This window comes from Halichoerus grypus, chromosome 6, assembly GCF_964656455.1.
Source record: "Halichoerus grypus chromosome 6, mHalGry1.hap1.1, whole genome shotgun sequence".
NCBI lineage: Eukaryota > Metazoa > Chordata > Mammalia > Carnivora > Phocidae > Halichoerus > Halichoerus grypus.
The window spans coordinates 58002608-58025740 of NC_135717.1; the positions used below are offsets into that span (position 1 = coordinate 58002608).

The 23133-nt window shown below is 38.0% G+C and overlaps 1 protein-coding gene across 1 annotated transcript in view; it reads left to right on the top strand.

Moving 5' to 3' along the window:
* The window catches only part of MALRD1 (MAM and LDL receptor class A domain containing 1), an 806170-nt gene that overhangs the window by 103983 nt on the left and 679054 nt on the right, over nucleotides 1–23133 (top strand). The window contains exons 12-13 of the mRNA XM_078074136.1: nucleotides 7723–7869; nucleotides 15985–16082. Of these exons, the coding sequence (XP_077930262.1) occupies nucleotides 7723–7869; nucleotides 15985–16082 (245 nt within the window). The remainder of the gene's footprint in view (nucleotides 1–7722; nucleotides 7870–15984; nucleotides 16083–23133) is intronic.

A 23133-nucleotide genomic window follows, 5' to 3' on the forward strand; every position in this document is an offset into this window, starting at 1 on the left:
GAGTGTTGCTAGAGTTTTGCTACTATACTTTGTGGACCAGTAGCATTAGCATCACCTGGGAGCTCTTTTGAATTACAGAACCTCAGGCTACATGGCAGTCTTACAGAACCAAAAGTTGCCTATTAACAATGTCTCAGGTGGTTCGTCTGCATAGCACTGTGCCAAATAACCTTCAGAAATGAAGAAACCGCTGAGAGGGAAAACAGATGGCATATAAAAAGTAGACTTAAGGCAGGGCGCCTGGGTGGCTCAGTCGGTTAAGCGTCGGCCTTCCGCTGGGGTCATGATCCCGGTTGGGATTAAGTCCCACATTGAGCCCTACATGGGGCTCCTTACTCGGCGGGGAGCCTGCTTCTCCCTCTGCCCCTGCCCCCTGCTTGTGCGCTTTTTCTCTGTGTCAAATAAATAAGATCTAAAAAAAAAAAAAAAGTAGACTTAAGGCAAACTATCCAGAGATCTTTCACAGAAGCTAAATATCCTGGAACTAATTCCTATGAGCATCACTATACTACCAAACGATAAATTTTAAAAAAAGTTTTATTGAGGTATAATTGACATACAACAAATACACATAATTAATGTATACAATTTGAGTTTGGAATACGCAGACACCTGATCTTTATCCTTCACCTCCAGAAGTTTTTCTGTGTCCCTTCTTTCTGGAGTAAGGACACTTAACGTGAGATTTGCCCTGTTAACTTGGTGGGGCACACGTATGGCCGCACACGTTGGGACAGATGCCAGACGGTTAGTGTACCTTGGCGAGCGCCCAGCACCCATAGCCGTCCTCGTACCCGTACCGCTCCCCCCCTCCGCCAGCCACCCTGGCAGCCCCGGGCCCGGCAGCCGGCCGCACCTGGGCGGGGACTCCCTCCCGCTTCCTCTTCCGCGGCCTCGTGGTCTTCGCTGGCCTACGCGCAGCTGGGGGCCGCCGGGTACTTCGACAGCTACCAGCGGGCGGGCGCAGCTCACGGCCCGCCAGCCGCAGGTGAGTGCTCCGCGCGGCCCCAGCAGGGGCTACCCGGCTCTGCCCGTGAACCCGAGCCGCGAGGTGTGGGTGTCGTGTTCGCTGGGGCGGCGCACGCTGCTGTGCACCGCCCGCGACTTCGGCCCGGCGTTCGCGGCTAGGGCGGGCGGCGGCGGCTCGGCGTTCGGGCAGGACAGCCCCCTCCCTTAGCCGCGGCCGGCAGCGCGAGCGCTTCCCGCGCGGTCGCCGTGTGCTCGCGCCTGGCCTTCTGCCACCCGACCCGACCACCCCCAGGAAGGGGGCGAGACCCGGGCGAGCGAACGCGGGTGCGGGGCAGCCCCCGCGGTGCGCGCTGGGTTGCTCAGAGCCCAGGTGGGTGGGAGGGCCCAGGACCGCGGTGATGGTGACTCAGGGAGCCGGCCCCCCGCGTGAGAGGTGGTCACCCCTGAGACCCCAGCCGGGCGAAGCGGACTCGCGCTTCCAGTCCTTATGGCAGAAAAATGGTGATTATCGCTGCAAGGACTGCAGCATCCGATGGCACGGTGCCTAGGTGTGGTGTGTGCAGGGCAGTCCAAGCAGTTTTGCAGAACTTGTCAGAAGTCTCATAACTCTTCCCGAGTGGAAGCTATCACCTGCCAAAGTTGTAAACAGACTGGATGCTCCTGCTCAGGAAACCTTCGCCACTCCGACCCTGGAAGTCCCTATCATCGAGATTTGTGTGGGAGTTTCATACACCTATGACAGCACTTTAGCGGCAAATATATCGTTTAAATGAATGTGAAAAACGGTCCCGCTGAACGTGTGTTAGTGAACAGATAAGTGAGTTTTTTTTTTCTTATGACCCTTTTCTGCCTCGTCGGAAAATAATTTATGAAAGGCCGTATTTTCAACAAAGCCTTAAATGAAAGTATTGCAAAACAATTGAAAAATAAATGCACAATACGGTATTTGTTGACGATAGGCTGGGTGCTGTGCGGAATTCTGAATTAATTCATCTTGCATGACTTAAACTTCATACCCATTGAACAACAGCTCGCCCTTTCCCTGTTCCCCCTAGCCCCTGGTAACCACTGTTCTGTTCTCTGCTTCCAGGAGTTTGAGTATTTTAGATACCTCATGTAAATGGAGTCATTTTGCTAAGGGAAATAAACCAGTCACAGGACAAATATTGCATGATTCTGAATACTAGATTTTCAACAGTTATTAATATGCTCCTGTATAAAATAGAGGCATTGCATTGCAATGTATCTTTACATATTTCTAATAAAATAAAATACACCTTGTTCCAAACATATCTAAGGGTATACATTGGCTAGCTGAATAATTTACATGTAAAATATCCCTAATTTCCAGACACATGCCACAATATAGATGAACCTTAAAGACATGATGTTAAATGAAATAAGTCACAAAAGGACAAATACTGTATAATTCTACTTATATAATGTGCACAGAGGAGTCAAATTCATAGAGCCAGAAAGTAGAATGGGGGTTGACAGGGGAGAGGGGGAGGGAAAGATGGGGAGTTGGTGTTTAATGGGTATGGAGTTTGACTTTACAAAGATGAAGTTCTGGAGATGGAGGATGGTGATGGGTGCACAGCAGTGTGAATGTACTGAATGCTGCTGAACTGTACACTTAAAATATTTAAAAACGTTAATTTTATGCCATCTATATTTTACCACAAAAATTTAAAAAATATATATATATATATCTTTCAATTATGACATGGAAAAAGACTGTGTGTTCCAAAAAAGATGGAAAGATGGACAGATCTGTGTTCAAATCGAACGGTGTGGGAAATTCTGGAGGAGAAAAAGTTCTTTTAATTGTAGGATTTTTTTTAAAGCATATAAAATGCTAATATAGAGGTACATGGGTGGCTCAGTCAGTTAAGCATCCGACTCGATTTCAGCTCAGGTCATGATCTCAGGGTGGTTGGGATCGAACCCCTAGTCGGGCTCCATGCTCAGCGTGGTATCTGCTTAAGATTCTTTTTTTTCCCTCTCCCGCTTTCCCTGCTTGTGTTCTCTCTCTCTCTCCCCCTCTCTCAATAAATACATAAATAAATAAAATCTTTTAAAAAGTTAAAAAAAATAAAATGCTATACAAATGGTGACACTTTAAAGGAGAAGTTGGAAAAAAATAACGGAAAAGTTGGTACAATATTCAAGTGAAAGAAGCTTAAACCAAGAATCCAATGCAGTGCATTGAATATTTACTGTGATACTGTCTCTGAATGTCTTTTATATTTTGAAAAAGAAAAGTATGCTAAAAATTTCCCGCACACAAGGAAGGCTATATGGGAGAAAAGATCCTTGTGGTTTCTCAATAAATATTAACAAAATGTTTATATAATATCATATTAAGATCTAGTATATGCTTATTGAATGGAACATTCACCATTTATTCCCATACATTTTTCTAACATAATAGAAAATTGATTTATTTCTGAACTAGAGGATTCATAAATATTTTAATTTTCAAGATCCAGAAGAATTTTTCTCAGCTGCCACAGTGAATGTTTTTTTCTTCTGCCAATATGCTGCAGTGGTTAAATATGCAAGAGAAAGCTTTGTCATAATTTTAAAATATTACTCTGATAAACTCAGCAAAATTTCACTAAAACTATGAACAGTGGCATTTCTCATGCTCTGATTAGAAATAGTGAAGTGTGTTCTACAATCACAGAAAGTTCAAAGCAACCAAATAATCAAAATCACTGTGATGAATACCTTCTACTTACAATATGAATAGATGATTTTTTAGACTTTATAAATATTTAGTGTTTATCATATATGGTATTATCAATATTTATTAGTAGTCAGAATGTGTTTGACTCTCCTGGTTTTTTTCAGATATTTATAACTACACATTAAACCTTTTGAATTATGTAGAGAAATTTTAATGGAAGAACCTAAACTTTGGTGACTGAAATTTGATTTATATTTTATAGCACAGTTAAGTTCTAGAATGTTTAGCTTTAAAAAATGTCCTTTGAAGTATATTGGGATAAATATGATTGGTAAAAACAGCTGAGCCATTCACCAAGATTTTTATAGAGATGACTGCACCATTTTGCTTTCACATATTTTTAAGGTGATGGACTTTAAAAACTAATTTTCATTTTTCAAAGGGCAGGGTGTTTCATGTTTTGCAGAAAGTGCAATGATTGACATTTTAACCGGTGAAACATCAGATAATGAAAGAAAGCAACTTTTCCCCTAAAGCCGCATTTCAACATATATACAATCCAAAGTTATTTTGTCTTGACATCTTTATATCTTTGCCGTTCAGTGACCTGGCCACAGTTGTGAAGAGCCTGTGGAAGGATTTGGTGATGCTCAGGTCACACTGTACTTTGCATCCACCCTTACTGGTCTTACTGTCTTACTGCCATTTCGTACCATTGCCTAGTTCGGGAATAGGATGGATACTTGTTACTTCAGTGGTCACCTGCAGTGAATAAGATTGTTATTTGCATGGATTTATTTCCTTTGTGTATTAATATATAATTTTTTAAAAGATTTATTTATTTGAGAGAGAAAGAATGAGCGGGGGAGAGGGAGAGAGAATCTCAAGCAGATGCCTGCTGATCATGGAGTCCCACAAGGGACTGGATCCCACAACCCTGAGATCACAACCTGAGCTGAAACCAAGAGTCAGAGGCTTAATTGACCCAGGTGTCCTATTATATAATTTATTGCCCCCAACAGGGCAATATTGAATTTATTAGCCAAACAGGGACACTTGAGAGGGGAAAAAAAAAGAGGTATTAATTATTATGCTAGGACAACAGGCATAAAGTGTGGTCACCCTACCCATGGAAGATTTTCTATTCCAGGAAGGTGTTTTCGAGGGAAGAATTATGGGTACCCTTGGGAATAGGTGGAAGGGTTCCTTGACCAAGTCCAAAACCAAGGATTTGGAACCATTAAGCACATTTCAGAGGTCAGATATGTATTTTGAGTCTTATGTATGTCTGGACTCTACCAACTGACTTAGAAGAGTTCTGAGGTCACTTAACAAGTGGCAAGATTCATAGAGAGCCAAGGAACTAGACCAGAGGATTTTCCAGATGCCCGGGGAGACTGTCACAGCTGGTCATTGGTGCTTAAGTCTATGTCAAAAACAGAAGAAGAGACTCTTCTTTGAGGAATAACTTTTTGTCAGTAGTATCCTATGAACCCTGTAGGCAGAGCTGAGTAAAGAAAAATACATCCAGAAGCAATAAATTTCCAGTTAGGTATATGGGTGAGTGGCATTTCCTTGCATATAGATTTACCATTAAGTGATACACAACATCTTCTCATTATTATACTCTACTTAACTCATGTTTATTTTTGGGGGAAATCAAGGGAGAATACAGTATTTGCTTGTAAAGAAAAAAATAACATCTATCCATTATATGACTGTCTAAACAAGCATAGCTCTGAGATCTAAAAATGTTTAGATCTAAAATGTTTACATGTAGAGAAAATTTAAGTGGCAGTGTTACTTGCATAGTGGACTTCCGTGTTTTAAGAGTTGACATGTTAGTGATGAACTATCTGGTCATGAAGCCAGGTATCCCTGTTTATAGAAATTTGAAGATCCTTTGATTATTAAGATACAGTGAGCTTATTCAGTACACTGGTCAATTTGGTCATATATATTTTTTTAAAGATTTTATTATTTAGAGAGCGAGTGGTGGAGGGAGGGGCAGAGGAGAGGAAGAGAGAGAATCTCAAGCAGACTCCCCACTGAGCACAGAGCCCGATGTGGGGCTCGATCTCCTGACTCCAAGATCATGACCTGAACCAAAATCAAGAGTTGGATGCTTAACTGACTGAGCCCCCTGGAGCCTGCTTTGGTCATATTATTTAAAATTGAAAATAATGGTTAGCAGCAGGCATATGGTGATGAATCCCTGGTTTAGGGATGCTTCATAGTATATAAGCTTTGGTGTCAGACATTCCAAAGCCTAGATGTTCCATTTACTAAATTTAATACAGACGAGTTGCCTAGAACAGCTTTTCTCTTTGGGGGATGATTACACTTATTGTGTAGGGTATTTGAAAAGACTAATGGTAATATATGCAAAAAACCTGGCACATAATGGGAACTTCTGGTAACATGTCTATTGTTCTTATTACTAAAGATAATAGCATTTGATCTTCAGGTTTGTCAAAACTTTGGGTGTATTCTGACCAAGAATTATTTTGTCCCCCTTCTCCCAGTATTATAAACAAGCTTATGCATGAAAAGGAATATGTAGAAATACATTTTTACATTGTATTAATTTATTCCCCAAGCTATTATCTAAGATAGCCTGATACTCTGATTCTTATTTTAGCCAAAGGGAGTTTAAGCACATAAAACTAATTTCTCAAAAGCGCAAATCATGTTGTTAGAATTTCTAATTTATTGCCCAGTCTTGCTATTTTTTTCTCATGAGTTTGGTGGCAAAACTGGTAAGGACTCTATGAAGCTAACTAACCCCAAGCACTGACTTAATCTAGAACTAGTTATTTTTTTAAGTTATCTCATTTTTTTTCCTCCAAGTTTTTATTTAAATTCTAGTCAACATTCAGTGTTAGAGTAGTTTCAGGTGTAGAATTTAGTGATCCATCAGTTACATACAAAACCCAGTGCTCATTACAAGTGCCCTCCTTAATCTCCATCATCTGTTTACCACCCCACCCCACCCCCCCTCCCCTCCAGCAACCCTGTTCTCTGTAGTTAAGTCTGTTTCCTAGTTGGCCTATTTCCCCCTTTATGTTCATCTGTTTTGTTTCTTAAATTCTACATAAGAGTGAAATCATATGGTATTTGTGTTTCTCTGACTGACTGACTTGCTTAGCATAATACTCTGTAGCTCCATCCACATCGTTGCAAATGGCAAAATTTCATTCTTTTTTATGGCTGAGTAATATTCCATCACATATACCATACCTTCTTTATCCATTCATTCAGTCGATGGACATTTGGGCTCTCTCCATAGTTTGGCTCTTGTTGATAATGCTGCTTCAGTGTTTATCACTGAAGTACATGTATCCCTTCAAATGAGTATTTTTGTATTCTTTGGGTAAATACCTCATAGGGCATTGCTGGATCATAGGGTAGTTAGATTTTTAACTCTTTGAGGAACTTCCATACTGGTTTCTTTTGTGATCAATTTAGAAACTTAAGTATTTCCCAACTTTTTAGTTGTGTATTAAGAGGGAAACAAAAGCAAAGTTCAGAATGTCTAATTTACCTGCACTTCCAAAGTGGCTAGGCGTTTTATTTATTTATTCATTTATTCATTTATTTATTTATTCATTCATTCATTCATTTATTTAGAAACTGGTAAAATAACAGAATGAATACCAGGGTGCCAACCTCAAACTGTTCAGGTGTCCAGAATCCATTCTCCTTTATCTTTTTAAAACTACTAACTCAGCAGGTGAATCCTGTTGGTCTTGGCAGATGAATCAGTTACTCTCTGAAAAGCTCTAGTTTCACTGTGCATCACTATGTACAATAGAGATGGCCAGCCAGCATGAAATGTGCCACACTTGTAGTTAGAAGAATATAGAAGGACGATGCCTCAGACAACACATGGAAAACTCTGTGGTTGGAAAAAGTAAAACTATTTTGATAATCAGAAGACATTTATTACAAAGTGGAATGATTGTTCTGCCCTCCGAAGTTGATTGGCTAATACGAAGTCAGTGTTTCAGGAATTAAATTTCCTACTTAATTTCTCCTCACCTGTTTTCCATGTGGAACAGCAGATCCCCTCACATGTGACTTTGAGTCTGGATTATGTGGCTGGGAGCCATTTCTCACAGAAGATTCACAGTGGGAAGTCATGAAAGGATTGGCAAGTGGAGAGACTCACCTTCCTAATGCTGATCACACAGCAAACGCAAGTCGTGGTAGGACATTTTCCTCTTTAAAAAATTGGTTGCCTTTCTTTCGTGTTGCAGAATGATGGTGCTGTGTATTTTCATTTCTAGCTATAGACTACATACATTGAACGCTGGTTTGTCTTGCTTGAAACTCTCCTGATCAACATAATAATTTGTAGTTAATTGAGTTTCCTGAGAAGAATATTGTTTTAATAACCAACATTTTTGATGTCTTATTTTTTACAAGGTTGGGTTGAAGGCATGGTGAGGGTGGGAAGTCTTCTGATAATTTTCTCTAGTTGCCAGAACTCATGTACAGTAAGCTTGCTTTCTTTACAGAGCAATCCAATTTTTGTAAAACAGAAAAAAAATAGTTTAATCTTTCTGGAAACAGAGAATAGAGGTTTAGTGCTATCTATAAAATAAATTGACAAATGCTTGAACGCAATTTAATCACTCTTAAGGCTTCTTTGTAACAAACAATCTTCTTTCTCATGTATTTTTAACCACCATTACAATTTTTACATATCCTCTTAAAGCAGTCATATGACACATAGCGTTTCAATAAGGGTTTGTGAATCTCCAAGGAAAACAGGGGTTTTTATTTCTTCTCGTTCGTGTAGATGTCATCGCCTAGGTACATGAGTATCATATTAACTTTATAAAAACACAACTGTACTGTCGATCCTCTCTTGGACATTATTTATTTCTCTTTTGAGATTTCCAAAGAGGGATGCCAGAACTAACAATGTTGACTGTATTTTGAATTATAGCCACTGGAAACTGGAGTTGGTTGGGGAGCATGTTAGGGGATGGGGAGGGAGACTCTGAAACATCCGTTGTCTTAAACTATAAACCCAGCTAATTTGACAGTGGAGTAAGGTCCTAATTTTTTCTTTTTGTGCCAGTGAACCTTATTTTTTCTTTAAGATTCTGTGGTGGATTAAAGTTTGAAACAGAAAGGACTAATGATTAGAGCTATAAGTTAATAGCCCATTTTCTTCAAGCTCATATAATGTTTCTTTTTCTTTTCTAAAACCAATTACTGAGTACATATCCTATACTAGACCTGGGGTACACAGGAGGAAGCCATGCTCCCTGCCGTTGGGGTGGTCTGAAGTCTAGTGACTGAAGCAAATAAGTGAGGATTTGCAATAAGATATAATAAATGTTTTATACAAGATGGAGGGCAACTCAGGTGGAATCAAGAGGCCTTCCTGAAGGAGGTGACTCCTGAACTGAGCACTGAAGGGAAATGAAAAGTTGCCAGAAAGGCTGAAGTAAGAAGAGATGTCAAGGGAGGTGTTCTAACTGTGGGAATATCCTGGAAGAGGGTGGGAGAGATGTAGGTAGTTCCAGTCGAGCGATGTGTATGTTTGGACAGAGCATAGAAAAGATGAAGCAGCCAAGGAAAGAGGGGGATTATGGAGAGTTTAGGAATTTGAAATCTATCTGGAGGACCATGGTGACCATTCAGTCTATGAAAGCACGTGACCCATTAGTTTTGTTCTAAAAGGCTGAGATGCAACACTTTTCTGTAACACTGAATGGCCTGTTGATTACCCTTTAAAGGAAGCTCCATGGTGTTTCAGAGGCTGGGACTTGGCTTGGCTGGGGGTAGAGGGTAGAAGGCTGTAGTTAGGAAGCTTTAAGAGCTATCTGGGAAGGGTGAGACACACTGAGGCCTAGGGCCATCTTTATTGAGGGCTCACCTATTGGCATGTTCAGTCTGGCTCTGTGCCTGGGTCTCTGGGGGAGATGGGCTTGCTGTTTCAGGAGGCGTGGAGCTCTTCTTTGGGCTAAATGGTGCTTGCAGTGTGACTCTTTTCTACTCATAAGCTCCTCACATGGTGTGTGGGGTGGCCTTAGGTGACCTCTCGTATAGCAGGGTGACAGAGAGCCCTGGTTGCCCAGGGGTAAGTCAGGATGTTGTTGACACTGCACAAATTAGCTAAATGCCTTTGTGCCTCATTTTCTTTTTTCAGCTAGAAAATAGGGAAAATCAAAATATCTTTCAAGTAAAATTATTACGAGGATTAAATGAAGTAATACCTGTCATACAGTAAAAGCCCACTAAATGTGAATAGCTATCTGGTGTCCGTTCGTTCTAGTTAGAAAACTAGGAATACCACAGGGCTGTGACAATAAGAAAACATTTATAAGTAATCTTTAGACATCGTGTAATTACCACTTAATTATGATTTATACCAAAAAGAGATTCTAAAAGGTCTCCTTTGTTAATTATTGAAGGACCCATTTTTCTTTTTCTGGGATCTAAACAATGCTCACAGATAACAATAAACTGATAGAACTGCGGGTAGCTGTTCTAATTGAAAGTGAAAGCGGCAAAGAAGTTACAGGCATTCTCTCAGGAAAGGGCAAATCAAGGAGTCCCTCAGGTATTAAGTCTGTTCTTCTTTACCTATGATTGTCATTCTGACTTTAAGATGATCACTAGTAGTCTTACATCCCAAATGAGGAGGAGAAAAAGTCAGTACCAGGAAGAGCAAGGAGAAGTGAAATGGGAGTTTCTGGGGGAAGGCAGCAGGCTCAGTCTCCCGGTTCCCACATCTAAGACCATGCACTTGTATACAGCCTATTATATTCCTAGACCTATGTGTTTGTGGGTTACAGCACTTTAAAAAACTGTTTAATCTCTAGTATTTTTCCTCATATATACACACTCCTATATGTAATTTTACATGAAGGATGAACCGCTTGACATTATGTAGCTTTTCTTTTTAGGGTAAAACCTTGATTTTCCTACCTCCCTTCTTTGGTTGGTTTTTATTTTCCAGTTCCTAGTTGTTACCCTATTAAACATCCAAACAGGCAACTCATGTTTATCTATTTTTATCTACGCTCATGTATACATATATGTACATAATTGATATGTATACATTCAAGATTGTAAGTATTCTGGCGATTGTTTATTTTGCCAAAAAATGGGATCCTATTGTAACTACTGTATCTTATTTCCTTTACTAAAGATAGCTCATGGCAATCCCTCCAAGTCATCAATTATAGTCATTTTGAATTTTATTTTTTCTGTTAAATATATATATATATTTGTACATATATATACATATATACCCGTGCATACATGTGTATATACATATATACATATATACATACATATATACACATATACATATGTATGTATGTGCACATGCATATATATACACATACATACACATACATACATATTTATTAGTGGTGTGGCCACTCGGAAGGGTTTATTATGGGAGGGCCATTACAGTTATGATGGTGCAGTCTGCCTCCGCCAGTATTAGGGACCCTGCCGTCCACGGCAATCCAGCCAGGGTTCTGAGGGGGTTGCCCATCTGTTAAAGTATAATTTAAATGCAGTAAAATTCAACCTTTTTGGTGTACAATTCACTGAGTTTGAACAAACATATATAATTGTGTAACCATCAGAAAACTCAGGATATAAAAGAATTCCATTCTCCCCCCAAATCAATACTGCTTTGCAGTCAATACCCATCTCATTTCCAGCCACCAGCATCCACTGATCTGATTTCTATCCCTATAGTTTTTCTTTTTCCACAGTGTCCTATAATTGGATCCTACAGTATGTAGCCTTTGGAGTCTCTGGTCAGAAAGTGGCCCCTTTCGGAAGTTTAAGGTGCAGCCTCAGGTAGTTTCCTCACGTCCATGTACTGGTCAGTACTCAGGTGGAGATTTGCAGGAGGGGGAGACTGCACATCTCTGGAGCTCTACCTTTGCAGCTCCGTCCTCTTGGAATGAACTCGAGGCACTTGAGTCTCCTTCTGGCTCCCACCTTCCTACATGGCAGCCAGAAACTCTGTTTAGGCAGTAAGCTGGGGAAATTATATGGCGTAGCTCATTTGTTTTCCCTCTCTTAGAGATCATTAACCCGTGATCTTATATTCTCATTGTTCTACATAAACCATTGTCTAACGCATTATGTGTGTGTGTGTGTGTGTGTGTGTTTGCTAGTTCAGGAAGACTAAATCTTGTCCCTGATCTCAACCTTGCCTAGAAGTAGAAGAAGCCTAATTTTTCTGTTAGTTTGCTTCATTTCTTTGGTCTGGATATGCCAAAATGTATCTAGCTGTCCTCCTGTTGAGTGACAATATCATGACAATGCTGCGAAATCCATTCTTCTACACATTTTCTTATATAGGACGCTTTCAATTCTATGCAATAAATAACTGTGAGTGAGACTACTATATTTTTACAGAAAGATGTACTTTCCCCCAAAATCTTAATACTTAAAATTCCATTGGCAAAATAGGATTGCTTTTTTCCATTTGTCTGTCAGCAATATGCATTATATTCTCTTAAATTCTTCTAATTTGTGGGTATAAAATGATTGCTTATTTGTAACCTTTATTTGTATTTTATTGAAAAATGATCTTTTCAAATGTTTCTAATTTCTCAGTCAACTTAGATCATCTTTATTTTCTCTAAATAATATTCTGAAGCTTTTAGCGTATAGATTTAAAAAATATTTTGCTAATTTTTTTTAGGTTTTTGATATGTTTGCAGCTATTATAAGTTATATTTTAAAAACTTTTGGTTGTTGCTGGTATATAGAAATGCAATTATATTTTTAAATGTTGACCTTGTATCCAATGACCTTGCTAATTTTATTTATTATAGCTAAGAGTATATACGTGTGTGTGTGTGTGTATATATATATATATTTATTTTATTTTCTAGGTTCACAATTATTTTCTCTGCAAATAATGACAATTTTATTTCCTTTTTTCTAAATCTTAAGCCTTCTGTTTTTTCATTGCACTGGCTAGTAACTCTGGAAAAATGTTGAATATAACATGATAGCTGCTCTACTTCTCTTGTTCTTATTTCAGAAGAAAATTGTCAACAATTCAACCTTAGGTACTATATTTGCTGAAAGATTGTTTTGCTTTATTAGATAAAGATGTTCCCTTCTATTCATAACGTGGTTTTGTGTGTGTGTGTGTGTGAACACACATATATATATGAGTCTATGTTAGAATTTGTCAGATTTTTTTTTTAGTATCATCATATCATCATCATATTTTTTGTTTGTTCATAAGGTGAATTTTTCAAATATTAAACCGCCTTCTCATTCATGAACCAAATCTCATTTGGTTGGTTTTGTTTATTTATGCATGATTTTTTATTCTAGATGGTAATACTGATTTATGATATTTGTATCTATATTCATTATAAGGTCTGGTCTCTAATGTTTTCACATCATGTAAGGAGTCCCTCCTAAACCATTGCATTAAAAGCAGGTGCATGCTTCATAAAAGATGAGGTTGAGGCTGGCATGGACAGTTTAATGCATGGAGGCTGACCCCCTCTTTTCTTTAATTCTTATACTGTGTTAGTCATGTTGCCCCTCCGGGGTGTGTGGGTGTACAGGAGTTTTGCAATATGAACAATTCAGATTACCAGGAACCATCTCCTTGATATACTATGATTGCATAGTTCTCTTAACTAAGTACATTCTGCACAGCAGACTTATAAGAAGGTAAATCCAGAGACATTTTTCTAGAAGTCCTTGGGTCTAGGCTCAGAGTTCAGATTCTGTTTACCCTGCACTTATAAATATTAGTCTGTATTATTCGTTTTCTAACTCTTTAAAGTTCTCTTTTAAATTTTATTTAGCTTTCAAATAAATTTTCACTAAATATTTTTATAATATCTTTCCATCTAAAAATATATCTTTCTATTTAATCAGAGGGTTAAAGTTAAAAAATAATAACATTTCTTTGTTTCCACTTACCTTACCAAATTCTCTTATTAATACTTGTCATTATTTAAAAATAGAAGCCTTGGGATTTTCTACTTTTATGATTGTATTATTGGCAAAACATGAGAACTCTATTTTCTGTTGTTTTCACTGAGTATATTATTTTCTTGACTTTTACATTCACTAGGCCTATAAGATAATGTTGGTCTAAGGTAATTAATATTATCTGCGATTAATAATGATAGAAATCTCTAGTTTCTCATTTTAATTAAAACAGTTCTGTTGTTTGCCATTTAGGATATTTATTTTGGGGTTGATCATTAGTCTGTATTTAATTGTTTACTTTTAATATTTTCTTAAGATTTCTTTTTATTGGCAATGGCTGTTTTTTCCACAGTCTTCTCAATATTTGTTGATCTGAGTCTGACTCTACCTTGTAATTTGTTAATCTGATTGACTGTGTTGATAGAGCAGCTAAATTAAACTCAGCTTCCATTCATGGAAAGCTCAGATTGATCAGGACATATAATTTTTTTGATAAGGATTTCAAATGTAATTGATAACTTTTTAATTACAATTTTATATCTATGATCATGAGTGACATTGCAGTTTATTTTTTATTTTCCTATTTCTGTAACTTTTAGATTAGAGATATCTGGCAATGTAAAATGAGTCAGGGAGTTCTCCATATTCCTCTAAGACTTAAGATCCCTTGAATAATGTTACAAGTATTTCTTAAAAACTAAATAAAACTCAACTGTGGATTGAGTTTTATTTATTTCCAGTAGATTTTTTTAAATCACTTTTCCAGTCATTTTTGTGGTATACCCAATTGATTGAAACCTTTTGCTCCTTTTAGAATTTGGAGTTTTAGTTTATATGTCCCATCCTTTATTGACTGCTTGTTTGAAATTGTATATATTGTTTTTAAATTACCAGGGCACTAGGATCTTTGAATATTTGTTAATTTGTAGAATTCTGATTAGTCTTTTAAAAGTATTCAATTGAATTTTAGCTGAACCTAAGGATTTTTAAGCTGGAATAATTTTTTCAAAATCCTCTTTTCCTATGCTATTCTTTCATAGGTGAAACAATTTAATGAGCTTATATAGTTTCTATCATTCTTGGTTTGAAATTAGGGAATAATAGCTTCTATTCTTCCCTGTTGGTTTTGGGATGTTAAAGCCCATATAGGGGTGCCTGGCTGGCTCCAGTCAGTGGAGCATGTGACTCTTGGTCTCAGGGTTATGAGTTCAAGCCCCACATTGGGTGTGGAGCCTACTTAAAAAAAAAAAAAAAGTCCATATAAACTGGTTCTGTTTTTCTCAGTCAGAGATGATACTGCTGATTTGCAATCTTGGTTGTCTGGTTAAACACGTGGTGGTAGCTATAAAATAATACATTTTAATTCTGAAATCCTTTCCTTTCCATGTAGTCAGCCTTGACCTATATCTAGGAAAATCACCTATTGAATATGGTATTTTTCAGTCAAAATTGTCCACCTTCCTAGTTGCCCATCCCTTCGTGATTATCAAAGGGCGGGATCAGACCTTGACATTGTTCTGCGTCACCTTCCTTGTAAATTTTCAGTATTCAATGAAGCTACGCCTGACAGCAGTTCAGGAACGTGTGATCTTTTGAGCTGCAAAAGAGATGTTATCCCCCTGTACGTTTGCCATGAGCGCATCCACTGTAGTTAAAATCTAAAAGCAGTTATTTTGTTAACACTCAGATTAGATCTTTAATTAAGCTTTCATCCCCACTAGCACAGACAATGTCAAACATGTAAGCCCCGGGAGAAACCCAACTCATTCCACAGCCTCGCATCCTTCAGTACTTTGTGAAGAAACTTAAAAACAATGTTCTCAGGAGAATTTCATAAGGGAATGTTGACTACCTAATTGTAAGCTTAGAAGCTTCGTTTAATTTGATTTCAGACTCTATTTATGATACCAGTTAAGCCTATAAACATGTTTGTTTAGGGGATTTGGATCAAGAGCTTGTTTTTATCAATTGGATTTTATTTTTTTTTTAAGATTTTATTTATTTATTTGACAGAGACACACAGGGAGAGAGGGAACACAAGCAGGGGGAGTGGGAGAGGGAGAAGCAGGCTTCCTGCTCGGGGCTCTATCCCAGGATCCTGAGATCATGACCCGAGCCGAAGGCAGACACTTAATGACTGAGCCACCCAGGCACCCCTGGATTTTATTTTAGATATTTAATGTTATCCATATGAAAAACTTGGTCATCTACAGGGCTAAATGGTAAATAAGTAAAACATGTAATTTTCTTGATGTGATTGACAGTTGATAGTGTGCAAAGATAAGATGTTAGAGCAAAGAACTGCTAAATGTACAACAGTAGAATTTGTATCTGTGTGACTTTTACTTTTTTTTTTTTTTTTGTAGGATCATTCATTTATTTCAGATCCCATCAATCTCAAGGAGTAGCCAAGCTTGGAAGTCCTATTCTTAGAAAAGCACTCACTGCCTCTACCCCATGTCAGGTAATCAGTTATTGGAACTTCCATTGGCCATTCTGTGGTTGTAAACTGTTAGGCGTGGGTTACCTGTGCCAGTAAACGCCTGCTATGTTTTACTGCCATTTTCATGATGAACTGAGGATTTATACGAGCTATTTCAACATGAAATGTCATGTCCTTCCAAAAGACCATTTGCAACATATAACTTAAACGGTTCTTTTTTGGGGCCTATTAAAGAATATTTCTGTCATTTTGTTGTCTTTCCACATAGTCCTTCCAGTAAGCCAAAGCTGTGGATACATGTTGTCAAAACTGCTGATTATTTTGGCCAACGGTGTTGAGTAAAATAAATAAGCCAAACAAGTGCTTGCTGAAAGGAAGATGAAAGGGTGAATAAAGAGAGAGAAATATGTGCAGAAAGATAATTACATTTTCTGAAATTTTATTTTTTCAATTAGTCTTTGTGGTGCCGAGTAAACATAGAGCAAGTGATATATGCTCAGTCCTTTTCAACAACACCATAGAGAAGAAAGCAGAGAAGGACTTTGGAGTCAGACAGACCTGGTTCAAATCTCAGTTCTGCCACAGATTATATATACTCTCTTTGAGACTCCATGTCTACACTGGAAGTGTAATATTAGAGTGCCTTTATCACATGGTTGTCAAGATTAAAATATCATTAAGTAAAGTATGTGGCACATAATGGGTGTTCACTAAGCAGAATTCCTTTATTTTTCATAGAACTAACACCTACATTTAGATGTTTCTGTTCAGCTTGCCTTGTTTTCTGTCTTTTTGAGCATTCCAGCAAGCCTCCAAGCCCTCAGGATTTCAGTTTATTTAATTTTTTTGGTTATCAGAAGACCATGCAGATCGATACTGCTGCACACTAAATTCATCATCTGTAAATGTGGGGCTACAGCAGTTTATTCAGGCATTCCTGCTGACAAATCACACATTGTTCAGAGGACTAAATCTAATTATATGTTCAGCTTGATATAAATCTGAATGGGAGTGCTCAGATCTCTTAATGGATTGTCTTCTCTCTCTCTCTCTTTTTTTTTCTTCCTCATTCTTTCCTGCCCATTTCTCTGGGGATTATATTTAAAATGACTGCCTGGACTTCACCTCCACTTTGCCCAGATGCACTCTACACTCACTCACCTTTGTTTTATTTCAATTAAATCCTATATGATAGATATAGATTTTTTTTTGAAAACTCCTGAGGCATTTACTCACTCTGTAAAAGTACTTTACAAGCTTACTTAGCCTTAATTCAAGGTCATATACCAAAGAGAGGTGATCACCGTTGTTACTTACATAGGCATTGGATACAAAACAATAAAATGTATTAATTCTACTTATTCTGCAGAAATTTGAAAACAAATATTAAGAGCTTATTAGAAATTCCTGAGATTCAATGATTTTTTTTCTTTTTAAAGATTATCCACATTTTCCATTGTTGTATGCTGGTAGCCATTAATTTGTGTTGATTTGGTTTATGTTTCAACATATGATTGTTTCTACTTGGTAGCATTTTTCTCTATTGTTGCTTAAACTTGGAGTTTAGCTGTGGTGGGGCCTCAGTGAAAGCCATGGGCATGTTTAGACAACTTGCTGATTTATTTCTCAGAACCAGTACTCAACCTCTCAAGGCCTCAAATGCTGAGTTAGTGGTTTGCCGTGCTTTTTAGAAAAGTAAGAGTGTTTCAGGGAGCCATTCCAGACTGCCAGAAGAGGTTTTTTGTTTTTTTTTTCTTTGTATCTGCTTGAATGTTAGTACTTTTGAGTTAGAGGGATGGATATTTGGGTTACTTTTATAATACTTTCTGGTCTAGGAAGTAGAATTAGACAGCTAGAGAAGGTTATCTATAGTCTGAGATACACATAGTTTAATGTTCTTTCCCAAAGGAGTATTCTAAGAATATAGTATTACTTTTTTACAAGTCCGTGGTAATGTGTGATACTTTCTTTCATAAAAGTTATGGAATAAGCAGACAAACCAAATTCTTATCTTATTGAGTAATCAGAAAATCCAGCCGATCTTCCTAAGTGGAACATATTGATAATAGTTATATTCATGGAATAGCAGATGTTAGTCATTATACAATGGTGAAGTTAGGCGGGGAGATAACTGATGTTGGGTGCTTTGATATGATTAAAGTCTTCATTTTATGAAATTACATTTTTTCCTTACATAATCATATGAAGCTAATATAGTTCAGAACTTTTTTTTGAAAGGACTTTAAAACCATGAAGCTTTCTTTTGAGTCTCCTTTTCTAGCAAGAGTCTAGTAGAGTCATTTTGCATGAATTATCTTGTGCTTTATGTATAGCCAGCACATGGCATCAACACGCACAAATTTTCCTGCACCCACTCCTTGCCGAAGATGTGGACTTTAATTTAAAGACTTCAAAAGTCCCTTCAGTCACTGTTGGAAACTTGGCATTTTTCCATGGAATAGCCAGGAGATAGGACAAACAGAACACATGGGAGCCAGAAGCTACTATTTCTCATGTTGAAATGCTGTTACTGTTTTGAATTAACTAGGAAATATCAAATATGAAGGAGATTTATGGTAGGTATTAATACTTTCTGAATTCTCATATTTGAGTTACTATACAAAATTACTTTTAGGGCTTCACAATTAAAGACAGGAAGATTAATACAAAGCTTCTGCTTTCAAAGCTGGTTTGCATATTTGTCTACTTTAAAAACAATTCCCCAACTTGTTTTGCACTTGTTTTAATATTCTTTAATTTTAAAAAATCATAAAATTTTTTAAAAAGGTGAATGAGGTTATAAGGGAAAAGGTAGATGAAGCAAGAGGTGGGTTGGTTCCACACATAAAGCTTATTAGAACCAGGCTACACATTTGAACTAAGTTTTCCAGCAACCAGTAGAAACAGATGAATCATCGTTTGATTTAGATTCAAGGCAGTAAAAATAGCAAAACAAAGCAAAAATAGTTCTTTTGAGAATTCTCTCCTGAGTGCATATAGTGGTAACAATGTAAACATTCTTTCTCTGCTTCTGTGCACACATATTGCTTACCTACTCTGTGCTGATCACAGCCCCCAATGCTGAGAATACAACAGAGGCCACCTAAGTACATGCTTGCCTTAATGAAATGTCGATTTTAGGGATTCTGACAGCAATTCAGTGTTAAGTGCTCCAAGATGGTGAGTACAGCATAAAAATAATAATCCACTTAGAACCATTCTCTCGACGAGTTTTGAAAGGCCATGTCTTCTAATGTTTCCCAAGTGAACTCATGTCAATGAGAAATTTAGTAAAAAAAAAAAAAAAAATTATGGAGTGAGGCTTGCAATTGTGTAATCATACTTCATTCCCTGATTGTTTTGTTTAATCCAAGCCTAGATGTTACAGTATGGGATGGATTCTAGAGGAATCGACAGAGTATGGGGAAAAGGGTGAGCAGGTACTCTTTCCACCTGTGCATGAGCAGAACACATGGAGGCTAATCATTTAAATGAAAACAACATTATATTTTACTGAAGATTCTAAACTTCTAATTAAACTTATTCAGATGAAGAATACTCAGGCAAAAACATAATTATGACTAGGAGTTAGAAAAATCACTATGGTAATGTTGAGGGGGTGTGTGTGTGGGTGCGTAATGTTGAGGGTGTGTGTGTGTGTAATGTTGAGGGGGTGTGTGTGTGTGTGTGTGTGATGAATGATCCCCCTCTCCTGTGTGTGTGATGAATGATCCCCCTCTCAACATGGACTTAGTCCCAGCTGAATTTTAAGGAGCTACAATATATCATCTTTTCTCTCTCTTCTCTTTTTCTTTTATTTTTTCTTTTCTCTTCCTTTCTTTCCTTTTTTTTCTATTTTTATTTTTCTAGATATTGAAGATAAAACAGGTGTCGCACATACTAGACAGGATCCGATGTGAGGCAGAGAAGGCAGAAGTAGCTGAGCATTTGGAATATGGCTGAGAAAGAGCTTGACGATCTGGCCAAGGAGTTCTGACATAGGGGAGCAGTTGAAAAAAAGACTGTAGGAAAGTTGAGGAAAGAAGCAGAACCTTTGAAGAGTAGAGTTGCAGCTGAACACAGACCAAAATCAAATGAAACAGAAATAGGAGGAAATTATTTTAAACTTGTAGATAATGCCCTGGTAGGTCCTTCACAGAGTTAAGTATCAGAGAGCCTAATTACTCCTTTGTAGAGCTGGCTGCACGCTCCCCTGGTCAATGTCACAGGGCGCTGTAGGAACAGAAGGGCAAGTGGTATGACCATGGCTATCACGCTTTCCAGCTCATTCGCCTGTACTCATAACTCTTAGTATTATCACCTGAAAAGCTGTCCTTTCCTTTTGTAGTAAAAATGAATGATTGGATATTTTATTTTTTTTAAAGATTTTATTATTTGAGAGAGAGAGGGAGAGGGAGAAGCAGGCTCCCCGCTGAGCAGGGAGCCCTACGTGGGTGGGGCTCGATCCCAGGACCCCAGGATCATGACCTGAGCCGAAGGCAGATGCTTAACCTACTGAATCACCCAGGTGCCCTGATTGGATATTTTTAAAAATATATAAATAATGCACAGTTCGAGAATACAGTTTAAGCCAATAGAATAGTCTGTGCTTCATTTTTTTTTCTCTCCGATTTGCAATTAAAGGAACTGCTTTGTGGGAAGCTTTTTTAACCAAATGAAATTGTCTTGATTACAATAATTCAGTGTTTATATAAAACGTTCCTTAGGGGTACCTGGGTGGCTCAGTCGTTAAGCGACTGCCTTCGGCTCAGGTCATGATCCCAGGGTCCAGGGATTGAGTCCCGCATTGGGCTCCCTGCTCGGCAGGAATCCTGTTCTCCCTCTCCCGCTCCCCCTGCTTGTGTTCCCTCTCTCACTGTGTCTCTCTCTGTCAAATAAATAAATAAAAATCTTTAAAAAAAAAAAAGTGCCTTAGTGAAAAACCAAGAGAAATAAAACCAAGCCTTTAATATTAATATTTATCTGACTGCATTTTAATGAATCAGGCATGAATCATGAAAATAACTTCCTTTTGACATGATAAGTAGTAAATACATTTTCAATGGTTGGTGTAATTTTAACATACCTGTTTTGTAGTTCTGTTTAATAGAATTTTCTGTGATAATGGAAGTTTTTCTCTGCTGTGTCCAGTATGGTAGCCGCTAACTGCATGTAGCTATTGGGCACTCAGCGTGTAATGAGTATGACTGAGGAACGGGGTTTTTCATTTGGTTTCACTTTAATTAATTTACATGTAAATAGCCACACAATTATCAGACCTTTGCCACGATACACATTATAGTTAATTGTTCTGTTTTCTTTTCATTCTCCCCCATAAAACTCTGGAGTCCCTAAAGACACCTAATACTTTGTACCTTTTCTGACACTGAGCAGCTTCCTTCATGCTCTCTGGGAAAGTTTACAGGTGTTTACTGACCCGCTCATGCTAATAGTCCCACTCATCCCTCCCTTCTTCTTTAAAAAAAAAAACCTGGGCGCCTGGGTGGCTCAGTTGGTTAAGCGACTGCCTTTGGCTCAGGTCATGATCCTGGAGTCCCTGGATCGAGTCCCGCATCAGGCTCCCTGCTCAGCAAGGAGCCTGCTTCTCCCTCTGACCCTACCCCCTCTCATGTGCTCTCTCTCTCTCATTCTCTCTGTCTCAAATAAATAAATAAAATCTTTAAAAAAACAAAAAACAAAAAACAAAAAACCTATTAACTGAAAACCTACTAAACACAAACTGCTTTAATAGATTCCGTGAGGAATTCACGACACACCTTGTGATTTTGGGTTCATGGCTTCGTGTTCCACTGGCGTGTATCAGATTGAGAGCTGCAGGGGTTGCACGCTTGACAAGTGCCTATCTGGAATCACAGCTGTATTAATGACTTGGTTCAGTGACTTCACCCTACCAGTATTAATTTTGAAAACAACTATGGAAGATTTCTTCGTCTATAATAAGCTAAAGAGTTCTGCTTAATGGTCTGTGATGGCAACTCTGTTAAAGTAGTAAATTAAATATAAGTCTTAAGCTTTTATCCTATTAAATATGGATCCCATTGGTATTTACTCTTTTTACACTATTAAAATACATTAGCACTGGTGATGTACTGAATGACAGTTTGACAGCTTGGTATGCTGATGGGGCATGTGTATCTCTTGTACTAAGTTTAAAGCCCTGGTTTGCATATTTACAAGCTTGGAATGTGCTGAAACTCTAGCACGGATCTAAAATTTAATTGTAGTTGAGGAACCTAAATCCTTCCTTCCCATAGGATATGATCAAACACTTCCATCTGACTTTTCATTTCTCAATTACCTGTCTTGCTTATCTGAGTTTAGGGGAGCATGGTAGTAAAGTCTAAAATGAAGCGGACAGAATTTTTTGATGAAGTGGTGATAGTTAAGTAGACACATTAAAAAAGGTGTACCACACTGGAGCAGAGAATGTTTGCTCTTTTAAGCTATACAACTTTTTAAAAGCACATCTAAAAAATTATTCGACTTCAGGGGCACCTGGGTGGCTCAGCCAGTTAAGCGTCTGACTCTTGATTCTGGCTCAGGTCATGATCTCAGGGTGGTGAAATTGAGACTTGCATTGGGCTCCATGCTCAGTGGGGAGTCTACTTGAGATCCTCTCCCTTTCCCTCTGCACCTCCCCCTGCTCGCACTCTCTCTAAAATAAATCTTAAAAATTTTTTTTCAACTTGAATTTCCACTGAAATTGGTCCCAACCATAAAATAAATGGGGAGACTATATATACACTAATATCTGTCCATGTAACAAAATAAAACCATAGTGGTGAAGGAAAAAAGCCTGCAAGAATTTAAAATTCACTGCAACTGAAAAGGAGTCACTTTGAATCCAAAGAGAAGGGTTTTACTTCTGAGAGGCCTCATCTGTGAATGTTGTGTTTTCTTAGAGAGTCCTAAGGCTGCACTTTTCAAAGAAATCATGAGAAGAAAAAAAATTGCTGTGTGTCTGAACTTGTTTTTAATGGAGATTTTGTTGACATATTTTATAGAGTGAATCATCCAGCCATTGAGGGAATTAATCCCTGCCTCACACAGT